The sequence below is a fragment of the Aulonocara sp. 'chitande type north' Nkhata Bay genome, linkage group LG22 (assembly GCF_057382095.1).
Source record: "Aulonocara sp. 'chitande type north' Nkhata Bay isolate Kocher_YH1m ecotype deep benthic linkage group LG22, A_spYH_male_GT1.1, whole genome shotgun sequence".
Lineage (NCBI taxonomy): Eukaryota > Metazoa > Chordata > Actinopteri > Cichliformes > Cichlidae > Aulonocara > Aulonocara sp. 'chitande type north' Nkhata Bay.
The window spans coordinates 29655969-29680176 of NC_141364.1; the positions used below are offsets into that span (position 1 = coordinate 29655969).

The window sequence follows — 24208 nt, forward strand, 5'->3', positions numbered from 1 at the left end:
ATAATTTCTCAAAGATATTTTAATGAGTCATATCAAATCAACATTTTGCAAATATGCAGCATCTCACTGAATGGATTGTGAGTTCGTCTACGTTTCAGAGTCACTTTGTGCTCCAGGCTGATAAGGCCGGTGTGTTTTACAAACAAATCCCGCCTGCTGCAGCTCCAGTCTCGTCTTCCTCCCCTTGAGAAGTCCTGCAGAAACACAACCCTCCTTTTTCATAACACGTCTTAATGTTTAATATTAGCGTGACCGGGCTCCTGTCCTATGCTTTTATCATTCATTAAAGTACGATTCTCTTTCTGCTGTGCTGCGCACAAACACATGCATTCACCTGTGCACACATGAGCACAAAGCACCTGTGCATGGCACAGGCTCAGCGTGGCAGAGCAAATATGTCTGTTCCCAAGACAACGAGAGATAATAGAGTCATTATAACAGGACAAACAGATTACACAGTGCAATGCTGTCACGGACTCCACACAGCCCATCAGCAACATCAAAGAAATACTTTAAGACAGTTGGATAGTTTATCCGACATTTCACAACTTTTTTTTTTCGAGTTTGGAAATGGTTTTCGTGTGTGTCAGGAGTTACGCAGCAGGGACAAACTAGAAAAACGATAAGCTTTCCTGGATGCATCGTCTTATCAGTCCAAGATAGACGGCACCCAAGTGGATATTATTTGATACAATAAATGTCAGAGATGATTACTTTTACAAGTTAATATCCACTCTGTAGGTCTGTAGGTCATCTCTCTGAATCCCTGTAAAGCCCTGTTAATCTTCTGTTTATTGCCTTGGAAATGCAAGGACACTAATGAATGCTGGAGCAACGAGAGCTCCGACTGACAGGACATCACTGTGGATATGATTTTATTGCTTTTTGCTTTTTTCCCCAAAATGACTGCTCTCCGGGGGTCTAAGTGTTAATATCATTAGTCTTATCACTAACAGGTCCACGTTTTTAATAGTACATTGCTTTCACCATCAGACTGACATTTAGGTGCTTATCTGTCCAGATTTAAATAATAAAAAAAGGAGAATCCACACGAGCCTTGTTGGCAGAAGTTGAACCAATACCTATCACACTTCAACAAGCCTGTGACAGGAAGCTCAAATGACTGAACAGAAGTAGTTTTTAGTTGGCATAATGTCTTCGAGTGCAGCCCATAATGCTGAAGGATCATCTGTGGACGACATTTGTGGTAATATACATACTCTGTCGAGTTGTAATCAAATGAAAGCTGTCACTTCTTCACAGCTGCTGCTGTAATTCATTACGTCCTAATTACTCGCTGAGAACAAATTTAAGCAATAAGAATCAATATCAATTAATTTGCTAATTTTGAGCAAGATTGGAAAAAGACAGATGGCTGGGTATACAAATCTGTCCTGAGATGTAATTAGAGTTGCCTAAGACTTTTGAGATGCCACAGGCATGTTTTTGCTATATTTTCCACATGACATTAACCCTGAAAAATATTTTTTCTCCTGCAATAATTAGTAAATAATATATGTATATGTATATGTATATAATAATCGCATGATTAAGCAGTTGCAGATCTGCATGATATATATTTGCATTAATACTATACCTGTGTCGAAATAAGTCTGCAGTAAAATTTATTTTCCTTTTTTTAAACGTATCTTTTTGTAGTCCATATTTAAAGTAATCACTGCTCATTGTTCAACAGATTCAGTCGGCTCATTTGCAGCAACACTTTATGCACACTCTTCCAACTCCACGGAAAGAATTTTCAAATAAGCTGTGCTGCAATGCAAAACAAACACCTACGCTCAGTGTTTTTACCCAAGTTTCCTGCTTCTAGATTTTACTCAGGAAGCTCAAATCCTTTTAAAGACGGAAATTCGAAATACTGGACTTTTATTTAACTAACAATACTGCCCCCACTTCCGTTTCATCATTAATGCCATTTAAGTTGGGAGGGGGATTAAATCGATTTAACCTGTTAAAACAATTTAAGCTGTCATAAAGTGAGAGGCTGTTGTCTGTTTCCTGTGAGTTTCACAATAGTCAGTAATACACATTCTTAAAGTGAAATTTATTGTAAGCAGTACTTTATTTTGAAAGAAGAAGCATGGCTGGTCTGGGCTCTCTGCAGTAAGGTTATGTTTAGGTGTGGTCTGTTGTTGTGCTGCAACATTATAGTACATCCTGCTTAGGGATGGGTATCGTTTAGGTTTTATCCGATACCGGTGCCAAATCGGTACTTTTGAAACGGTGCCGGTGCTCAAACGGTGAAAAGCACCGAAATAAAGCACCGAAATGTGCGCTGCTTTTCGGTCTGGTTACTACCGTTTATGTCAGAACCGGTGCCATCATGGCACCGGACACCGGTACCCATCCCTAATCCTGCTGCATATCGTGTGGGGAGCCAACACTTTTGCACTGTATGAGTTTGATTATCAGGCTCGGGGCGAATTGAAAAATCAAGATTAATGTATATATTATTTTGTTTAGTTATGGGAAAAGGGTTTGATTTCCCCCCAACTTTAGTTTACTCTCTCATTAATGAACAAGCAGCAGATCTCAGACGTCTCTGTGAAAAATTAGACAGCCACTTTAATGCCAGTGCTTGGCACTAGATATGATCTGTAATTGCTCTTTTGTCGCAGATACCGACAAAGCTGATGTGGATACTAATCCTCGCGTCGATTGCTATTACTTTTATTGTATCATCAAGAAGATCTATCACTGCTTCAAGCTGCTTAAGTCAAATGACACATACTGTAAGTGTGTCATGTAAGTGTAATCAGACAAGACGAATATGCAGGATTTCTGGTTTTAATCTCAAGCGGGGAAATTTGATGTGTATAACATATTATTGGGTTGAGTGGTTATATATTATTTTAGATTATTTAAAGCAAACTTAAACCTGTGTAATCAAGTTTGTGTTTTGTTTTTTGTTGTAAGGCAGGAGCACTTGTGGCTGTGGAACAGATTGGCAAATATCTGCTTGTTTGCATGTTTGGATTTATTTACGGTTGCATTGTTTTGCTAGTATCCACATCGCTTTTTCTCACATTTTGGTCTTCATCTTCTTATTAATTATTTAATTTATTTATTTATTAATTTGTATGGCTCAGTGCTCCACTTTGCCAACCCACTTGCTGTGGAATTTTTTAGATTGTACCCAAAAAAGCTACATAAAAGAGTGGTTGAAGCTAGAGTATGCTAACAATAAAACCGAAATAATAAACTAAAAAAAAACCCCAAAAGATACATAAATCCAATGAGAGCTATTGATTGGTTGAGAACCATAAATCAAACTAATCAGCTAGGTTAGCAAGGTGTTTTCATAAACTCACTGTAATAATAAATGCAATGCGAATTTTAGCTAGCAAAGATAGGCTAGGCTTAGAATAGGCTTAAAACATGCTGACGCTTGATAAAGCATAACTGAATAAATAATTAAAGAATGACATATTAAAAAATTTACCACCAGCAGTGGTCTTATCAATTGGCATTTGGAACCAAGAATATTTGCTGTGAACCTGTTTATTTCTGGTGTAAAAGTGATCATTTTGCCAGAGGGATCGGTTGTCATTAGCTCCCTTTTGGAGTTGGCCTCAGTTTGAAGAACTTTAACTTTCAGCACCATACTGGCTGTTTTTTATAGCATGGGAGGTTGCTGTTTAGTGATAATTTAATTCTAATTTCTTAAGTGCACTCGGCTCCTTTCATATTACGCGCAAAAATAATAACAGTGCAGTTTGGAAAAAAAAAATTCAACCACTTAAACTCTGCCATAGGATAAGGCAACATTTGAAATCTTGCTTAATGCATTTCTTTAAAGTCCACTAATGAAACCTCAGGTCAGGAACACACATTGCATATGGAAATATAAATGCTTCGATTGCAAATCAGATTGATCCAGCCAAGTTTGCTTTCAGCCTTAGCTAAACACATGCCTGTGTGGGTGGACGGGCATATGGGAAAAGACAGAATCACAATTCAAATTCAAAACACAGAACATTAAATGTTTTTTTATGTATACAGTACACCAAAAATATTATGTCTCTGTTTGAAGGTCAGTTGTTGAAGCGATACACATGCCAACTGATGGTGGGTGTATCTTGGCTAGGACTTTGGTGTTTAATACTTGCAGCTAAAGGCTTTGCTAGAGGAGAGATAATCAATATGACGCTCTACAAGTTTCATTCATATTGCAGTCTATGAAGTAACATTCAATTACACTTCATTTAGAAACCCAGTTGAATATGGTGTATCAATCCTATTGTTTGCCCCACAGGTTGATTTCCAATAGTCTGTTTGTGTGTGAGTCAGCAGCTTGTGGTCTAAAGATAAAGTCTAATTAAGCTAAAAGCTTCACTGGCTCCCCCATGACTCTTTTCCAATCCTTCCTCCAAACTGTTTTACCTCGCCGGAAACTTCAGACTAATTGGACGTCCCTCCTGCCATAATCTTTGAGCCCAAATAAGATTAATGAGCAGACGCATTTCTGTGGCATGTGCCTATTCAATACCTCTTTTGGCACTGCTTGCAGACTCTTTAGAAGATTTCTTGCTTGGTCATGTTTGTCAACAAAAGCTGATCTGGGGCTTTTTGAGTATACAGTTACAATAGCACTGGTGGCATCAAAACCAGCCCGGACTTGACGTCTTTCCGCATCACTAATTTCTGCTGTCTTTCTGCTCTCTTCTCAGGCTACGGGCACGCGGCGCCAGGGACCGATGCAGGAAAGGCCTTTTGCATGTTTTACGCCGTCCTGGGAATCCCTTTGACTCTTGTCATGTTTCAAAGCCTGGGCGAGAGGATGAACACTTTTGTCAAGTACCTTCTGAAACGCATCAAGAAGTGCTGCGGCATGCGCATCACTGATGTGTCCATGGAGAACATGGTGACGGTGGGATTTTTCTCCTGCATTGGCACGTTGTGCATCGGGGCCGCTGCATTCTCCCATTATGAGGACTGGAGCTTCTTCCAGTCTTACTATTATTGCTTCATCACATTAACAACTATTGGCTTTGGGGACTTTGTGGCCCTTCAAAAGAATCGGGCCCTCCAGAAGAAACCCCTTTATGTGGCCTTTAGCTTCATGTACATCCTGGTGGGCCTTACGGTCATCGGGGCCTTCCTCAATCTAGTGGTGCTCCGTTTCCTGACTATGAATAGTGAGGATGAGCGGCGGGATGCCGAGGAACGGGCCTCACTCGCCGGCAATCGGAACAGCATGATCATCCACATCCAAGATGAATCGCTGCACCGGGCACGGCGGCGACGGGAGCCATACCACGCAGAAGTGACTGATCTGCAGTCAGTGTGCTCCTGTATGCACTATCACTCGCATGACAGCCCTAGCCCGGGGATGGGAGGCCTGGGCTGTGCCTTTTCCCACAAGAACTCATTCAGCTCACAGCTGAACCCCAACCAGTACTTTCACTCGGTTTCCTATAGGATTGAGGAGATCTCGCCCAGCACCTTGAAAAACAGCTTCTTCCCTTCGCCCATCAGCTCGGTGTCTCCAGGCCTTCACAGCTTCACAGACAATCACCAGCTCATGAGGAGAAGGAAATCTATCTAGACCCCAACAACCACAGGACCATAAGTTTTATACACAAGGTCAAACATTTCCAATGCTGCTCCTTTACCAAATCTTATTTCAGCACTTTTTCCCTCCAGTTTGGTTGTATGAAATCGAAGTATTCTTGGGAAACTATTCAAGAACAGCAGGCGCGGACACAAGGGGATGCAAAGCATGAAGCATGGATGTCTATTTTTTCAAGAGATTGCTCCATTTAAGAACCAAACAACACAAACTGCAAGACTTTTCCTTATTACAGATTTACACTACAGAAATTGATATATTAACCTTTGGTTACATACCAAATGATGCACACTGGGGGAAATGCTATTTTTCAAAGGGAGTTGTTTCACCATAACTTGAAGCAGCATTTACCGTTATGTATGTTTCCATTGCCTCACTGCAGACAGAGAATTTAAAGTGACTTAAAGCATCAGGTATTGTTTTCTATAAGCAATCATGTATTTAAACGGATTCACGACACATCAAGCCAAAATACTGTTGCCAATATTAGCATGTGCATTAGCTGTCATTTAATAGTATGCCATGGTTTTTGTGACATTGTTTGCGTCTCTTTTCCAGAACATTTGTGTGAAAGGCATCTGTTTGTCTTTGATCAGAAAGGATCATGCTGCGGTTATTGATATTTCCTCCTGTTCTAGAAACATCAGATCTGGCCATAAAAGCTTTATTTTCACACACACACAAATCAGCCCTCAGTTCTTTTCCATTTAGACAGACTTTCCACTTTTGGGGTCTAACGTACCCAGAGTCTGATAATGATTTTTCCCTCCCGCTGACATTCATGCTAAATATGAGTTCAGTTAAAGTGCAGAGGCTTCTCTCTGCATTCATGATTTTGCGCAGATAATTAGCATTCAAATATGGTTAAAAATGTTTTTAAAGGCAGGTTTTTGTAGTAGGAGTTGCCTTAATGGATAACAATCCAGTGCAGCCACAAACTGTATAACAAATTGATGATTCAGTGCTTTGGCTTCCAGCCATTTGGAGGGCACACATAAAACTGATTCTAAAAAAATATTGCTCAATTTACTAAAGATGCAGCACAATTTCAGACTCTTAGTCTCTCATATGGCTCAATACCCGGAAACAACTGACTCTTATGTTTTCCATAATGAAACCTATCTTTCATTTGACCTCGAATGGTGACTTTTTTACAAATTCTAACGCTAAAACATAAAAATAAAAGTTACCCCTAATAACATCACTCTGACATCAGCAGGGTTGTTTTTCTATACCTCGAAAAGCTTCATGAGCACCATAAGATCATAGACTCTAAATAGAAGATGGGAAAATTCACGATGACATCACCCTTTTTTTTAATGAGACATCAGCAATGTGCAAAGTATACCTTGCTTTATCATTTGTTTTTCTATAAATGAAACCACATTTGATAAAATAATGATCATGTTAAACTATTGAGATCCTAAGCTCAAGACAACCTTTACTGAGATCATAAATCAGCAGTAAGTTCATTTTTACGTGAACTTCACAGAGTCCTTTTTGCAACCAGAGGAGTCAGCACCCCCTGTCGATATTTGGAAGTAATGGCCAGCTTTTATTTTCAGTCTCTTAATGGCAAGTAAACTGGAGCATTATGGGAAATGTCGGTCACAACTATCAAGATGGGGATCTATGAGTTAAGCTGAGAAAAGATCATTTATAGGATGTTTGAAAATCACAAATTAAGTCAGATTAATGAAGCTGGCATTACCGTGCCGTGATGTTGATGAGTGTAAGCGGACCCAGAGGGTGGAATTTTTGATAAGTGCAATTAAATTACTCCATCTGAATTTAGAAGCAGTGTATGTTTAATTACAGACACATATGAGCATGCTCCAAAGCCCTGAATAGTACATGATGCATGCCTGTAGCAGCTAACCCTGAGCGTGCTTCTGAAACCTGCACAAATGTAACCACGTAGGACTGAGAGCCCGAGTGCAAACAGTGACGGGGAGGCATGCAGATCTGAACTGACAACTCTTGAGATCTGGATACACTTTGGAGCCATTAGGGAAACACGAGGTGATAAACACATCAACAAGGAGGGAAAAGCTGAATAGTGAGAATGAATTAATAGGAGGGGACAGCTCAAGATTGTGAATAAGGCAAGCTTGATAACACCAGGATGATCCTTTCACTCTCAGTAAAATAACAGTAGAAGAAAATGGAGAGGGAGGATTCTTTTGTTGTCGAAAGGCTGATCTGAGGAAGTGCATGAACTTCAATGGGCAGATCGATTTTTTCCATTATAACTATGTTAATTACAAACAATTAAGAATGATTTACCAAATAATGAACATTACTTTTGATAAATCCCAGCAGTTATTTACCTCGCTTTATGACTTTTAATTCAAAAAAAGAAAAAAAAAGATTTAAATTTTCAATGAAACCCCCTTTTTCTTGATTTCCTGTAGGTGATGAATGCAATCCAAGAAGTCCAAGCGCACAGGCCAAACAAACCGATGTACATATCAAATTCTCATTTTGAAATTTTCAGAGAAATGCAACTTAGAAACATCATCTCCCTGACGCCTGTGTCTTGCCATGAGGCTAAGAAATACTTGATTAACTCTGGATGTTCATGTTGATTACCAGCCTGTTTTTAAGGTCCAATTCACATGTGTTTAAATTTCCATCATGTAAATTAGTCAGGATTGAAAATGCATTTTAACATGCAAATGTAAATTTAAGTGTATATTCTTTGTAAAGTATGGAGCAGGATGGCGAGAATTTTTTTTTAAGTTGCACAGGCCTGGGAGCCTTTTTATTCCCATAGCAGGTTATGTCATGTAAAAATCAATGAATACTCCTGGAAACCTGGTAAAACTTCTGCACTTTAACTTTCAAGTTAAAGCGTGACCTTCAGTATTCTCTGCAGCCTTGTGTTTAACAGGCTTTTATTAATTTCCTGGGTAGCTGAGCATGCCTCACAAGGTGAATGCCATTCTGTTTGGGCAAACGGTAAAAAGCTATGGATCCTATTCAGTCGTGACAAACATAGGCATGGAGTCTAAGAGAAGCCCTAAAAGCATTGTTTCATTATTGGAACTTTACTGGCTTTTAAACATTTTGTACAGCATATTTAGATAACAATCTTTGGAATAAAAAAACAAGCCTTTTCATGGCTGAGATGCATATGTATTTTTACACATCAGCATATGTGCCTTGAAGAAACAGCAGTCAGTGTTTCTGTTAAAGTGGGCACATTTCAACAGCAGATCTGTTTGTACGTTACCAAATCTATTGTTAGACTATAGCAGTCTGGCTTCGGGCTAACAATAGAGCAGATGCGGTTACATAGAGACAGATTTCAGTCCTGATAAGTCGTATGATGATAAGGAAATCAACATCTGAACCCCACCACGCAGAGTCAGGCACTCACTCATTGACAAAGCAGACTGAATCACTTCCTAACTTTTAAAAGACACAATCATCTCATAATGGTTCAAAAGATTATTGTGGTGTATAGCAGCTTGGGTATCCTTCTCATAATGCTGGGTCGCTACTCCTCAGTAATAGTAACACTGTGCTTTCAGAGATAATTGCTGAGCTTTGCCACAACCTCCCACAATGAAGTCAGATGGTGCAAGAAACACAAGGAGTGTGATTATTTGACAGGTTTAAAGGATATAACATGGAAAGTTCAACATAACCCACAACAGGCCACAACCACAGAAAACTTATAGTATTAATTAAAAACACTACCCATAGCCAATGCTTCCCCTCAGCCTCCTAGAAGACACAACTATGCTAGCAGTTTTTAGAATCCTACGTCACCTTACTATCAAGTTGTTGCATTCACAAGATTTTCAGAAAACTTGACGTCTGACTTTTGGGGTTGAGGTCACTGAGATTCAGATTCGGCTGAGATTTTTTTTTAGTAAATACACCTATGGCATCAATTTTTACCTCATTCACAAACTTAGGTGTTCACGCCATCTGCTCGCCCACACAGCAGGGTAATGACAATACCCCAAAAGCCTTTTACGGCTAAGGGGTAAATACTGACGCAAAGCTGATACAGCCTATTTTCGAAGCTGCATCAGCTATTTTTTGTGAACTTGAAAGAATCAGCTGACATTATCAACTTAAAACCATATTTAGCTATGTTTGGTAGCATGTGGGTACTTCAATTAGCTAATGCTGCAGCCACTCAGTGGTTAGAGATGGCGACATGACAAATTGATTGTGACTGTGTGCAACCAAGTCCGCGACCACTTGAAGTGAGATGCCATCTTTAAAGCGACCCTGATGCATCAGCAATAACATGGAGCTCTTGTTCTTGTTGCTATCAGTCTGCAATTGAATGGGGTCAAGCTGGTAACTACATACCAACATCTGTTTGTGATAATATAGAAATAAACTGATAAAATGATAAATTGTCATTTTACTGCAAAATACAAAATCGCCTTGTAACTGAAAGTGGCCCCCAGGCTAACACAGGTTAGGTAACCAGCTGGTTGCTGCAACTACTTTCAATTGATTGACAAACACAATCACAGAGTAACCACGTATTTTTCCTAGTCTCAATTAGGGTGGCCTCAATGAGGCGTCACTGAGCTATAAGAGGCAAGCTAAAACACACAAACCCCACAGTCAACGTTGAGAGTCAGGAGCGTCAGTTTTAAGCTAACAGCTACTTAATATCTTTGTACATTGCCAATGAAAAAGGATATGTTGTGAGAAAGATTCTCCAGTAAACATGTTTAACATTACAGTTGGAGTCATGTATAGATCAATAGATCTACTGATCTATACAAAAGAACAATATTTACTCTTTCCCAAGATAAATATGCAGCTCCCAAGGTTTCTTGGATGTTATCACCTTAAGAACTTTGCTTGCTGTTTGATGCTTGGCAGATAGATTTCTAGCTAAAGAGCGTTGAGACAAGAGCAGGGCCAGAAAATCAGCCATCCAAAATGCACAAACAAACTTAGCTTAGGGTGATGATGATTCATGATTCTTACTCCAAGTCCCCCGTTTTCTTTTTGTGGTTGTTGTTGTTTTCCCCCATTTTACTTAGTCATATAATCCCAATCAACCAAGGAAGCGGATGATGGAATTCCAGCTTAATGTCACAAAAATATATAAGGTCAGATAGTGAGACAGCTGTATGCATCATTGATTTTGATCTCTTTGGGGGATTTGTTGATAATATGAAACCTTAATATAGGTCAAGGTTATCTGAATGTACTTGAAGAGTACACTGACGAGAAAACAACTGTTCTTTTTGGACTTTGTTGTTGAGACGTTTCAGTGCTTCCTCCTCTCACCTGTTACTCTGAGAATGCAGTACACCAGAATGATCGTTACCATTATCGAGATCTATCATTACCAGAACACTGATAGGGTTAACCAAATATCTACGCTCACTAAGTGATCAGTGGCATCTGCTTTGCTTCCACTTTCACAGTAAAACCTTTCCAAGCAGCATTTCTGGGGAATGTATCAGCCATAATGGATCATTTTATTTTTTTTTATTTTTGAATGGAAGAAGCAAACAAATTAACTCATTTAATCTTCATGAGCTGCAAGTCAGATCGTTTTTCATCCCCCTCCCACACGCGTTCATATTACTCTGATTTTTCAACCACCACGTCACATGTCACGCTGATGGTCCTCGACTGAATGTTACTCTGTAACAGATGCAGACGGCACGGAGAAACAGCCGCACACGCCATTGCTCTCACCAGACAAACACGGCTGCATATTGTCTTCTGCCACGTGGGGTCATACGATACGGAGGTGATTTGATTCCCGTTGGTCATTGGCTGCTGCTTCTTTTTACGGCATCCCGTATGTGGCCATGCTTGGCTTCCAGGTGTTCCTTACTGCATGTGGCAGTATGTGCAGGCCATTTCTCTGTCAACAGTGCCATGTTTATCTACGACAGGGACAAAGAGACACAAATTGCACTACTATCTGTGTAATAATAGAAAATGTGTTCCATAACTTCTATTTGTGAAATATCCTTTGCAATAGGTTCTTCTGTAGGTCTGATGAACAAAAAAATACCATGTACCATATTCCTTACAGGAGATTATAGCCCATCTTGCTGGTAATCATGTGGTTTGAGGCCACTGACGTCCTCTGTTGCAATTTTGAAACTGATGTCTGTACAGTGCTCTCTGGTGTGGCTCTCTTTTCAACATTTAGAGAAGAGATCGTTGAGATTTGTTCAGAGTGCAATGAACATTTTACATAACATTTTACATTTGTATGTTTTCTTTTTTCTTTCTTTCCTTTTTTTTTGGTGAGTGTGTGTGCATGATTTGGTGTGGGTGACTCACTGGGTTTGAACAGCCTGGGTGAAGCCATAACACACTTGAATAAAAATGATGAGCCTCCTTCTGAAAGCCTCTGTCTTCTTGTAAGTGCTTAACATCTCCAACTTTGAAGTCATTTTACCAAAATCCAAGAAGAGTTTTTCATTTCGAGAACAAAATCCAGTCCGGGGAGTTTCATTGTTACATATTCATTAAACAGCTGCAGGCAAGTTTATCAAACTCATTTGTGATCAGTTTTTCTCAAAATTTATAACATGTTGTTGATTTATCTTTTAAGAGAAAGTTTAGAGAAGGTTCTAAGCCAGAAGCAACCAAAGTATTTGGTTAAAAAAAATTAAGAATTAAAACTATGAAGAGAGAGGTCTTAAGTACTTGGGTGGTCAGGCAAGGATCAGAGCAAATCTCAGCTGCAGGAGAAAATAAATGATAATTGTATGCAAACCAAATCACCATGCCCGTGCTTAAAATATTTAAGTTTTACTTTATTTCCGTAAGTGTCCATGTTAAAGGGATTATATTAACCTATTGAGAAATATGCTCATTCAGTTTCTTCCTGATGAGATTATTGATATCACTTCCAGGACTGCTTAAAGCTGAATAATAGCTTAATTTATTATAAAAACTAAAACCATGGGGAAAAACTAGCCGTCCAAATTTGTGCATTTTAGAAAACAAATGAGTAGAAACAAAGATACTTAGCAAGAATATTTAAGGTTATGTGCTTTTTTATTGAGATTTAGAGGTGTTCCAAGGTCAGCTTTGCATAGAGCCTAACTGGCTATTTGACATTGTTTCCAGTTCCTATGACAAGAAAGCAAAAAAGGACACTGCAATGAAAAGATGATGGTAATTTCCATTCTTCAGTTATTAATGTTTGGTGGTATGGTTTTGCTTTAGGTTAGACACATGTGAGGGACCAAGCAGCAAAAGCATAGAAGACACAGGAAACATGTCTTCAGAAATGGGCTTTTAAAATTTTTTTTAACCCCCACAATAAGTTCAGAAAGACAAAGTTCAAAATATAATTAGTAGACCCATAAGAGAGGTCAACTAAATATAACTCTAATAAAAAAGTAACTTCCAGAATCTTAAACAAACAAAGTAGACACAACTTAACTGGCAACCTAGCCTAAACACAAAGACACAGGAGGGTCACCTTTGTAGTGGTTTGGCCAAACCATTTACACACAATAGGGGGAAACAAAAACAAACACCAATCCTAACTAAGCACAAAATAACATAACTATTCTAAAAAACCCCTGTTTCTAACAAGCACTTGGTTGGTCCGAAACAAACCAGGATAATATAACAGAAACATTTGGTTCTATGTGATTACTGGCTAGTTTCTGTTGGCAGCCTAGATGCTGCATCCTGGACCAGTTGACAACCAAGAGAGGACTGAGAAATACAAAAGACAAGTATGTGTCTTGTCAAGACGGGAGAAAATTGAAGTGCGCACTCAAATTTCCAGTTTCAAAATTCAGACAGCAGTCAAAAATAACACCAAGATTCTTTATAGAGAACAAAAGCCTCCGTTTTATCAGAGTTGAGTTCGAGGAAATTTAAACACTTCCAATTAGTGATAGCATAAAAACATGAGCTGAGGTAGGAGAAGCTGTTGAGATGGTAGGAAATGGTAGGAAATTCCTTTAAAACTGTAAAGTATATCACCCAAAGACAACACATATATAGGAAACAGAATGGTGTCCAAGGACTGAGCCTTGAGGGACTCCACAAAGGAGAAGTCACATTTGTTTAAATATAAATTCTGAACTGTCTGTTAGATAAGTACGATGAAAACTATTTAAGAGCCAGAGACGCCTGGGACTTAACCTTTTAGTAAGTTTAGTCCTCTGCACATGACACAGTAATAAGGTACAGCTTGTAAGCATTCAATTTTATGTTATGAAGGATTTCTGGTAGTCGCCACCTTCTTCTCTGTGAGTGGCTCATGTGGTGCAGCTGGATGTTTAGTAGGTGGGAGAATGAACAAACATCCCTTTTTATCCTCTTCCCACACCGTAGTAATTATACTGTCAGCCCTGAACGTCAGGCAACACAGAGGGCGACACAATAAGAACAGTGGCAGAGGGGCGTTGAGGCCTTCTCTTGGCGGTAAGCCTGTAATTTTGCATCTCAAATAATCATGTAAGCAGAGCCAAGTTGTTCTGCAGTGGTACCAACTCCACCACACCAATAATATGATGCAATAAGCAGGTGCTGACATTTCGTTTTTAGGGGAGGGATGCAAGAGAACAAGACAATGGAGAACAGGAGATTTAAAAAAAAAAAAGATGATTGAGTCTGTCTGTACATTTGATGGTTCAACTAATCTCACACAAGTCTCATCCATTTAGGAAAAGTCTGCTTCTAAATACAGTGAATGAGGCTGATGTCGGAGCAATAGAGCTAAAATTTAAACCAAGCTGCAAAAGGAGGGTGATTACGATCTGCAAATATTCCTGCAGGCAGCACACAGCACATCATTGTCTTGTCTTGATTGTCTCAAGATATTTAGACTGAAAAAGAGAAGAATTACGTGTGAAGTGAAGAGAAATGGGATTAAAGTGTAATTCCAGTGAAGACTGATAATATAGCAGACATGTCTACACAGCACCTTCAGCGCCCCTTTTTTAAGGTAATGCAAAGGTTACAAATCATGCAGTAAATTTCATTTTCTTTTACATTTCCTTTTGTTTTTTGTAATCAGTGAAGTTAAATTGATATTTTTTTTGTGGGCGGGCTTTATTTAAAGTATTACACTGGATTTTAAACCACATACATTTACGCGATAGAATTAAACACATGACAACACCCACTCATTTTAATTCTGAATTTTGAAGCCTCAACGTTAGCATTTTGACCTCCCCACATGTTGCTTTAGTGGAGTAAATGGGACAAATAATGGGACAAGGGGCTGGATTAGTATGTTAAATTGGGAGACAGCTAGCAGGCTTGATTAGCTAGCTATATCCATAAACTGTAGAGCGATTATTACACAGACACAAACTGCTTATTAGAGATGAGTTACAGATTAACACAATACCAGACTTTCACTCAGCAAAACTGAAACTAAAACTTGTTGGACAGTCTACAAGGGATTGCCACAGTGGGTCGCTCCACATGTTGGATTTAGGAGAATTTTACAAAGGATGCTTTTCCTGATCATTTCATTAAGAAGGGCTACAAAAATAAAGGTTGCTCGGTCCATTTCAGTGACTCTCTGGAGTGAAGTGGAGGCAGCCTGAAGTTAACATCAGAGGAATTTCAGCTTTGGCCACATATCCACACCACAGCCAGCTGAATTCAGTTAACAAAAACATCTGTTCTTTGCCCACCTTATTTTTAATCCCACAATGTGTTGTGTGAACTGCAGATGATGTAATAGTATCACCAAAAGGAACCGTCTTACATTGGTAAGTAAATGTGTGACTCTTCAAACCAGATGATCTGTCATACCAGTCTGATATATATATCACCAAATAGCTTTATATGAATATAAAGCTGTTTGCGCCGCAGCATTATTAGTTTCTTATAACGACATAGGGGTAAGGTCAAAAGTCTGGAGAATTTTTTTTATGAAAATCTATTAATTGGGTGAGTTGCAAAGTGAATTGGAGCTATGATCACATCAGATAAATGTCCTAAGAAACTGACGAGGTTAGAAATAAGCATTTAAAAGTTTGCCTTCTTCAGAGGATCTCCTTGCAGACTTTTAGCACTCTAGTTGTCAATGCAATACGTCCCTTTTCACTGTTGACAATGAGACTGTGGCTTCATGGATACGTTGCTACATGTTAATGATGTTGCCAGTTGAGAACCTGTAAGGGATTCATGCTTAGTTCTGTCTCCTACTTCTCTTTCTGCATTGGTTAAAGGCATTTAGCTTCTAAGAAGGGACTAGTATAAAGTAATATCATACAATTTTTATGTTTTAGGTCATGTCCGCTGAGTTATATCCTTTGTTTCTTTTAAACAAATGAAGATGACTCTGTTTTTGTAATTGCTCACGCTCCGGACATTCAGCTAGCCTGACGACTTCTTTAATCAGCAGAACAGTTCTCAGCTGTGCTAACATAATTGTAAAAGGGTTTTTCTAATGATCGATCAGCCTTTTACCCTGATAAACTTGCATTAGGTAACACAATGTTCCACTGGATTTTCAGCAACCAAAAACTCCATGGCTGCTGTACATTTGTGCCAATATTCCATTAAAAATGATCAATGATTAAAGGAGACTGAATGCATCTGCATGTAAAAACATGAAAACATTAAAAGCAAGATCATTTCTTAGTGACCCCAAACAGTTTGTGACAGTGCATATGAGATGAAAACAAAATGAAATTAATAATTCAAGCAGAATCACCATTCAGGTGCTCAGTTTTTAGGAAACTTGGACAGACGTTTTTACATTCCAGAGAGGTTCTGTGAATTTAGCCTGCGTCAGTGTCACCTTTATCTTCATGTAACGCGAGGCTGTGTGATGTTCAGCTCAATCGGTTACGAATTGTCACAGAACTCCCTGTTTGCTCCAGCTGTATGTATGCGGCATAATATTGTGAGTATTCAGAGATTTTCCAGATAGTAATGTGTTAAGTGTTGGAATCTTAAAATGCAAAGCAGCTCTTTTATAATGTGTGCAAATGGAAACTTACTGTTATTTAGGAGGAAAACATGGTTTGTTTTATGATTATATTAATATTTGATAAGTTAGAATCAAATTTCTGCAGGTCTCTTGCAGCTCACAGCTGGCCCTGTTATGTATGCAACAGTGAGGTCACAGTACTCTTCAAAGGTTGTCTCTGGCACCATCTGGTGGTCAGTGAAAAATGAAAATAACTGCTACTTTTCAGTCATAATTTGAGCAGAAAGGTGCTACTCATTTTTTATTAGCGTAAAATCCTGCTGGGGGGAATGAAAACAAACAAGAAGAACTCAGAGTGAGTGTGGACACTGGCTGCTAAGCTGGAGATCAGCAGAGATCACTGTGCCTTATTGTGACCCTAATCTGTATAATGACATTAAGGCTGCTAAAATCCATTGCAACTATAGTGGCACTGCCTTCACCCGGGTGGCACGGTCCAACGGAGCAGGGACAACAAGAACGCTCCTCTCTGCGAGATATGATTCAACAAAAGTTCAAGCAAGAGATGTTTGCTAAACCTGTGAGTATCCTTACACTGATTCTCATCAGTGACTTGTTATCTATGAGAAAGTCAACGTGCATGTGCAGATGTAGTCATGTTTTACAGTTATGTCTTAGATCACCTTCTAATAATGCATAAATAATAAGCAATGGCTTTACAGTAACTGTCCAGATGAAACAACGAAAAAAAACTTCCAAAAAACCAAAAGTTTATTTATTCAAATTATGTGATCAGCAAAAACTGAAAGTAGACCAATCAACTAAGTTTCATTTGATCAGATTTCATTAAATTGAACATTTTACATGGAAAAATTATATGTCATTGAATTAGTTAAAGTAAGCCTTTTTGTTTCTTTTGAGTGTAGTTGGTCGAGCAGGCACTATTTCCAGTATAATCTGTTGCTTCTCATTCTATGTTTCTTTAATTCATTAATAATTAAAAAAAAATCCCAAGCTAAGACGTGTGAACTGTACTAGCTTATTTATTTCTGGTGTGCAGTAATAACCCAGCAGCATAAGCGTGTGATGTGAGTGTAATAAACTTTTAAAAAGCCTTAGGAATGAGGAACTTTTGAAGTTAAGAGTGAAAACAGAAAATATTTATCTTACTGGATGTGTTGAGAGACAGTTTTGTCTGTTGCATTTATTTAATTTAGTTATATGTGCAGATATGATCAAAGTAAAGTCATCAACAGTTCTTCTGTCATATAAAGAGCAATTTTCCCTTCATGTGCTAAAAAAATATTTTAATAAGATTCACTGTACACAGTAAAACTGTATATAAAAAACTGTATAGATCTAAAGACGGAATCATTCCGTGTATCACAAACTTCCTGATTTTCCATCTGAATATTCATCTCACGGCCTTTTGTTGTTCTCCCAGCCTTCAGGCTTGTGGCCACTGTTCTAAAGGACACTGTGCAGCATTTGAAAGACAAATGTGTTAACATTTCATTACATTTCCATGCTGATCACAGTGACAGCACCATTAAGTGTATTTATGACCACAGCCAATGCTCACTGCAAAGTAGGGATCTGTATTGATGACTTTCTAAATTTAAAACAGCCAATGCTGTAAGTAAGCAAATAGTTCCTCAGTTTATTATAGATGTTCAAGTTGGCAGTTGTAAATATTAATCAGTCGTTAATAAATAGATCCGAATCCAGGTGTTCAGTTATTTTCCAGAATGGCTTGAGCCTAACAGTTCCTCGAAACAGCCATCCTAATGAGCTTTTAAGAGCTACAGAGATACCTGGCTCTCCCAGTTACTGCCCATATTAACATTAATGAGCATCCTAACATCCACCGAGACATCAGAGACCCGGTTGGAGTTAGAACGTGTTTCAGCCACATACCAAACAAGCATATTTTGTGATTTTCTTCTTAGAAAACAGCTGAAAATTCAGTTTAAAGAAGGGTATGGGTTAGCCTAACTGCGGAAATGATTTATCATCCTTAGAGTAACGCAACTGCCATCAAACGTCTTCTTAAAAAGTTGTTTTTCAAAATTCTAACTGGTAGAAGTCACATTATTTTTTATTGTATGATTCATCTGAGTCAATAACGTGTCTTTTGTTCATGGTGTTTTGCAGCAAGAAGAAATGTTGACTATTCAAGCTAAAAATACCACGTTGCATCGGAATGGTCAAAACTTGAGACCAGCTGCTAAAAAGGGCCGCAACTCCAAGACACCGGGCCATGAAAGGGAGGCAGCGGGTCACCTTGTGACCTCCTTGCCTACCGAGGAAGGCTTGCCACAGCTGGACTTGTTAGCTCTCAAGTCTCCGAAGCCTGACGTAGAAAACCAGACTGAGATTCAAGCCCTCAGACGACCCCTGAAACTTGCCCCGCTGGAGCTGCCAGAGAAGGTGAAGGAGGCTCAGAAGGAAAAGCTTAAGTTTATCCACCAAGAACCCAACCCAGCCTCTTGTAAGCTGGATGGGACCCATACGAGGAAGGCAAAATCATGCATGAGGCAAAGACTGGTAAAAGCAGAGGCATTTCCTTCTGCTTCCATTGCACCAGTCAAAGCCCAGCAGCAAAATCAATCAGCAAGGCCACAGCTGACGCGTGCCAAACCCATAGAGCAGGATGGACACAAGCATCTGGAGGATGTGGTGTGTCGAGGTACCCCAGCTCCTCTGTGCAGCAAACCTAACCCTCCCTCATTTTTCCCTCAAATTAAAGCTCAGGCTGCATGTGGCAGAGAGGCGGCGTGCCACATCCCTGGCAACTTCCAGGAGGAGACAGGTTGGAGGCGGCTAAGGCTGCCTAGAGCACAATGCCTAGAAGAGGATCAGTGCAATTCAAACACGTCAACACTAGGATTATCAGCAGATGAGCGCAAGCTGGTCCAAGGTGTCCAAGGCAAAGGGCAGCGGGGAGAGAGGCTTCTTCGAGGACAGCCACATGTTGGGAAAGGCATCAAACAGCCGCCTGCACCTGCAGCCTCCTGGGAGAATGGAAGTGCCAGGAAGAGCCACGAGGAGGATGGCAGTAAGCAAGCTGCACTCTGAACCGACAGTCAGCTGAAGGTGGAAGCAGAGAACAGGAACTTGATAGTCTGAAGCCAAGTGCTGCTAACTGCAGATTAATGAGGAAAAAAGCCTTGATCGCAAAGCATAACAATGCAGTCCCTCTGGAATGTCTCTAATAAAATAGGATGATGTCATCATAAAGCACACACATGCAGAGGACTGGTATAGACTGGAATGTACTCCAACTGGAAACCTGATTTCTAGTATTTTAAGCAGGAATGTACAACATAATGATTACTCTTCGGCAGTGCTTATTTATTTATTTTTTATTAACTCAAATGTCTCCAGTGTGAAAATAGCTCCTTATGAAATCTCGGGGGTGTATTGTACATGCTGTTGGCACAAAGACCCGGATCAAGATTTTTTTGTGGCCCAAAAACAGAAAATGCAATGAAAAAAACCTGGTTTATGATCAGATGTGTAGATAGGTCGGGAGCGCATTTGTTTTGTTAAATTATCATTCTTTCTGATTTGTTAAAGCAATTCTGCTTTTCTAAGCAGAATTAATTCGACCTATAGGCAGCTACAGGAGTTTCTGAATGCCAGCTGAGTTTTTTGTTGTTGTTTGATCACACTCCTCCACCCTGGAAGTGCTTTAATGTGGCTTTTGGAAACGAGCCAGGCAGGTAACATTAGAGATGTAACTCACCCCAAACTATGAACCCGTGAGCTCACTGTCATTACTGCCATTATATACTGTCTGCTTTATTCATTAAATTATCTTTGGTAACTAAGTGCTATGTTTGCTCTAGAAATAAAAAGGAGACTGTGGATCCAAAACTTCTTTCCACTGCCCCCAAGTGGTCAGAAACAGCAGTTACTGAAAGATTTACTGCAGTGAAAATCTGCTGCTTGGAGTCAGCGTCTTATAAACACCAAAGGAAAAGCTTCAAAAGCTTTTTCAGGGTTATAGTCTATGCCAACTGTGACCTCTGGCCAGGAATAAACAATAAAAGCCACTAAACAAGAAAAGTAAAACTTTTCAAGCCAAACCTGCAACAAAATCAATGATATAACTGTTTGCAGTGTTTTTCCACTCATTAAAAATCTGCATATGCAGTGCTGTCTCTTGTGGACCCCACTAATAAGAAAAAACAAAGCACAAACAACATGTTTGTATATTAAGAAGTTAACCTCTCTAGTAAAGAACCTTCTACACATCACATCAGACTTTCTAGTAAAAGTCCTTGTTTCAGTGCGATCTTCAGTATGTTTTGGTTTCTTTCACTTCCGCAGCTATTACATTTTATTGCTATTTCTCTTGTTTTATTGAACATCCATTGTGTTCTGTTTGTCTTTGCACCATTTTTCTATTTGCCAGTTTTTCTTAAGCTGCAGTGTGTTTGACCTCTGAGGGCAGTCTAAGTACAACACTACACAAGTCAACAATGACAAGAACTAATTTCACAGACTCTACTGAAGGGCGGCCCTCAAGAGTGATACCCTGGAACAGTAAGAAGTTTTATGGTACAGAAAGTAGCTGTCTTTGTCATTCAGGTTCAGTGGCAGATACCATTGAGGTGTTTTGAAACCAGTGTGGCTCACAGACGGACTGAAAACGACTCTCAGCTCTCTGAAACTGTGACCCCTGTAAACACTGCTAGTGATTTTATAGCCCTAGTTGCGGGTTTCAGGTCATACTGATTAAATAATTAATTTCTGAAAGGGAGATTTGTCTCCAAAGCGCTTGCTGATGGGGCATCATGGAGATTATTCTGGTTTTCTCTGTTTTCTTTGTAATATTGTAGGATCTTTATCTTACAATGTAAAGCACACTGAGGCAACTGTTGTTGTGATTTGGTGCTAAATAAATAAAATTTAATTGAACTGAATTGAATTATCCCCAGTATGCTAATCACAAGTTGTTAGCTGGAGAGCGTTCAGGTTCACAATCTGATTCAACATTTGTTTGGATTGTAAAACATGATCCATCTTTTATACTGTCTTTGGTCTGTATATAGTCTTGTCTGTGGGAAAAAGCAGGCAGGGACCAGAAAACTGGAATAAACATAAGGACAAAACACATGATTTGTTCCTTCATACTTTTGAGTTCTTTTCCACCAATCATCTGACTAAAAACTCAGTTATTCAAGGACTGAGATGCTCTCTGTTCTGTCATCAAAAAATGTCTCTGAACAAGTCTCGACATCATGGAGGAGATTGCCATCTTTGAGAATGGACAGAGATGAGTCTGCACCAGGAAAAGTTCGGGCAAAAAGATGCTTTTCAAGGGAGTCATGAGAAATATACAGAGAGCTCATGTGAACCTCCTAGCTTCAAAAGATGAGGAGCTGAAGTCGAAGAGAGCCTGGGATATTCTATAAGTGAATCTAAACTGGAATGTGGGTAATTCAACAGAAAACATGCATAAAGTGCCGGAGAACTCCAATACTTTTATGATGACAGTAGGACAGCTGTGAGCTCTCACAGACAGGAAGATGTCACAAATCTGTGAATCAATGGAATTGGCCTGACATGTAACAGTGGTTACTGATGTCTACCTGATCTGGTCGACATAATTTCAGCACAACAGGTCTCCTCTCAAATGTACGGAAGACGATTAGGGCCACCAGAAGAAAAAGTGGGCACGTCTTTTTTTTTCTTTTCCAGAATTCTGAGAAAAAAATCAGAATTCTGAGATTAAAGTCATAATAATAAATCCTGCCAGTTATTTTGAATCTTTTACCTAAATAAATAAGGAAAGAGCCATAACTTTATTTTCACTTCTCACTGGAAAACATGAGTGTGAATGGTTGTATATTTCTGTGTCTTAGCACTGCAATAGGATGGCAGCTTGTTCAGGGTGTGGCCTTTTTCAGGACTTATAGATGCTCACTGGAACATGAAAACTGCTTGTATGGAATCACTAGTCAAATATTAAAAGAATTCAATGTCATACTAAATTGTGTGACGATAGTTTTGCGATGTTGTGATGTGATGTTGAAGAACTCTTAAGTACCGTACATGCTACTCTTAAGTAATGTGGCATAAACCAAGCTATGTTGTTCAGGTCAGCTGGTTTCTCACAGAAAAGACTCAAAACTTTTCTTTTTCCAAATAATTACACACATTTACAATAATTTGATTACACAGCAGTGGAGAGTAGACTTTATCAAAATGGTAAATGGCCTGTATTTGTATAGCGCTTTTCTAGTCCGTAAGGACCCCAAAGCGCTTTACACAACCTGTCATAATGCATTGAGTTTTTCCTTTCCAGTCACCTTTCTCACTCACTATGTATTAACAGACCTCTCTGCATTGAATCATATCTGCTATTGACCTCTGTCTCTCTTCCACAGCATGTCTTTTATCCTGTCTTCCTTCTCTCACCCCAACCGGTCGCAGCAGATGGCCCCGCCCCTCCCTGAGCCTGGTTCTGCCGGAGGTTTCTTCCTGTTAAAAGGGAGTTTTTCCTTCCCACTGTCGCCAAAGTGCTTGCTCATAGGGGGTCATATGATTGTTGGGTTTTTCTCTGTATCTATGAAGCGCCTTGAGGCGACTTTTGTTGTGATTTGGCGCTATATAAATAAAATTGAATTGAATAGGCCAAATGAACATGATACTTTCACTAAGATAAAATGGTAAAATATGTGAGAAATTCATTCTTAAAGATTGTCTGCTCGACCACTAACTCTCAGACAAAAACTGGAAGCACATTGTGAGAGTAAGCCTGTATCAGTAAGCCTGGCTGTCGGTTGCATGACAGATGGCTTTCTCCAACACTACATGATGCCTTCAGCCTCTCACTCACCAAACATGCTGGTCAACTCTTTAGCCCTCTCACACAAGGCGACAGACGGTTTCTCAGACTGACACCATCACTCATCGTGTGCATCTGCCCTGAATCGTCAGCCTACTTCATCCACTTCACACTGAGCCTATACATAGCCCGGCCTGTGCTCACTTGCCTCAGCTACAAAGACACTGTAAATAGGGCTCAGTGGAATGGCTAATGTTGTTGTCCATGACATTCAAATACTGACTTTGGAGCATTAAGGTGCCTTGACTGCGCCGCACAAGATTTGGCTGTATTCTAAGGTGGCGTAAAAGCATGTGGAGACAACTGCACGAAACATGACGTGTGGCATGACCACAGTGTTGTGTGGTCACTGTCGAGGAGCATGACCACGCATGATAAAGACATCACTGTACAGAGAAATGTGAATCACAGCAGTCTTCTACTACTGTAAATCAAAGCCTTTCTAAAACTTCAGAATAGTTGATGTGATTTCATATTTTAAAAAAAAAAACGAGAAGGAAACTTTTTATGTATTTAAAGGCTCATGGCCCAGCAGCAATAACTCTACAAGTGCCTGGAGCCCACACTGAATCACCGGTCTGTCAAATCAGAGCACAGGCACAGTTATCTATCAAATGGGATTGGATGGTTGGTAAAAAAAAATGTGTTTGGTCCAAGTGGCAGCCTCTAGGGCTGAAAAAATGAAACCAATGATAAATGAAAAAAACAAAACAACAAAAAAACAAAACTGTAGTTCTTTCATAGTCCTCTCGAGGCAGGCTCCAAAAGTGAGTCAATCCCTTCAAATGGCCATGTCAGCATGTCCAACTTAAGGAGTTTTCTGCTTCATAACAAGTGTACTGAGTGATTTTGTTGTTGTAATTCTTCCATTCCTATACTGGTG

General features: G+C 39.4%; 2 protein-coding genes across 2 annotated transcripts in view; both read left to right on the forward strand.

Moving 5' to 3' along the window:
• The window catches only part of kcnk9 (potassium channel, subfamily K, member 9), a 49849-nt gene extending 37913 nt beyond the window's left edge, over nt 1-11936 (forward strand). The window contains exon 2 of the mRNA XM_086280551.1: nt 4692-11936. Within this exon, the coding sequence (XP_086136677.1) occupies nt 4692-5569 (878 nt within the window). The 3' untranslated portion in view covers nt 5570-11936. The remainder of the gene's footprint in view (nt 1-4691) is intronic.
• A 4989-nt stretch (nt 11937-16925) lies between these two features.
• On the forward strand, nt 16926-19684 carry LOC147304425 (uncharacterized). The gene is made up of 2 exons (XM_086280765.1): nt 16926-17046; nt 18621-19684. The coding sequence occupies exons 1-2, from the start codon at nt 17005-17007 to the stop codon at nt 19542-19544; spliced, it is 966 nt and encodes a 321-aa protein (XP_086136891.1). The 5' UTR covers nt 16926-17004; the 3' UTR covers nt 19545-19684.
• The last annotated feature ends 4524 nt before the right edge of the window (nt 19685-24208 follow it).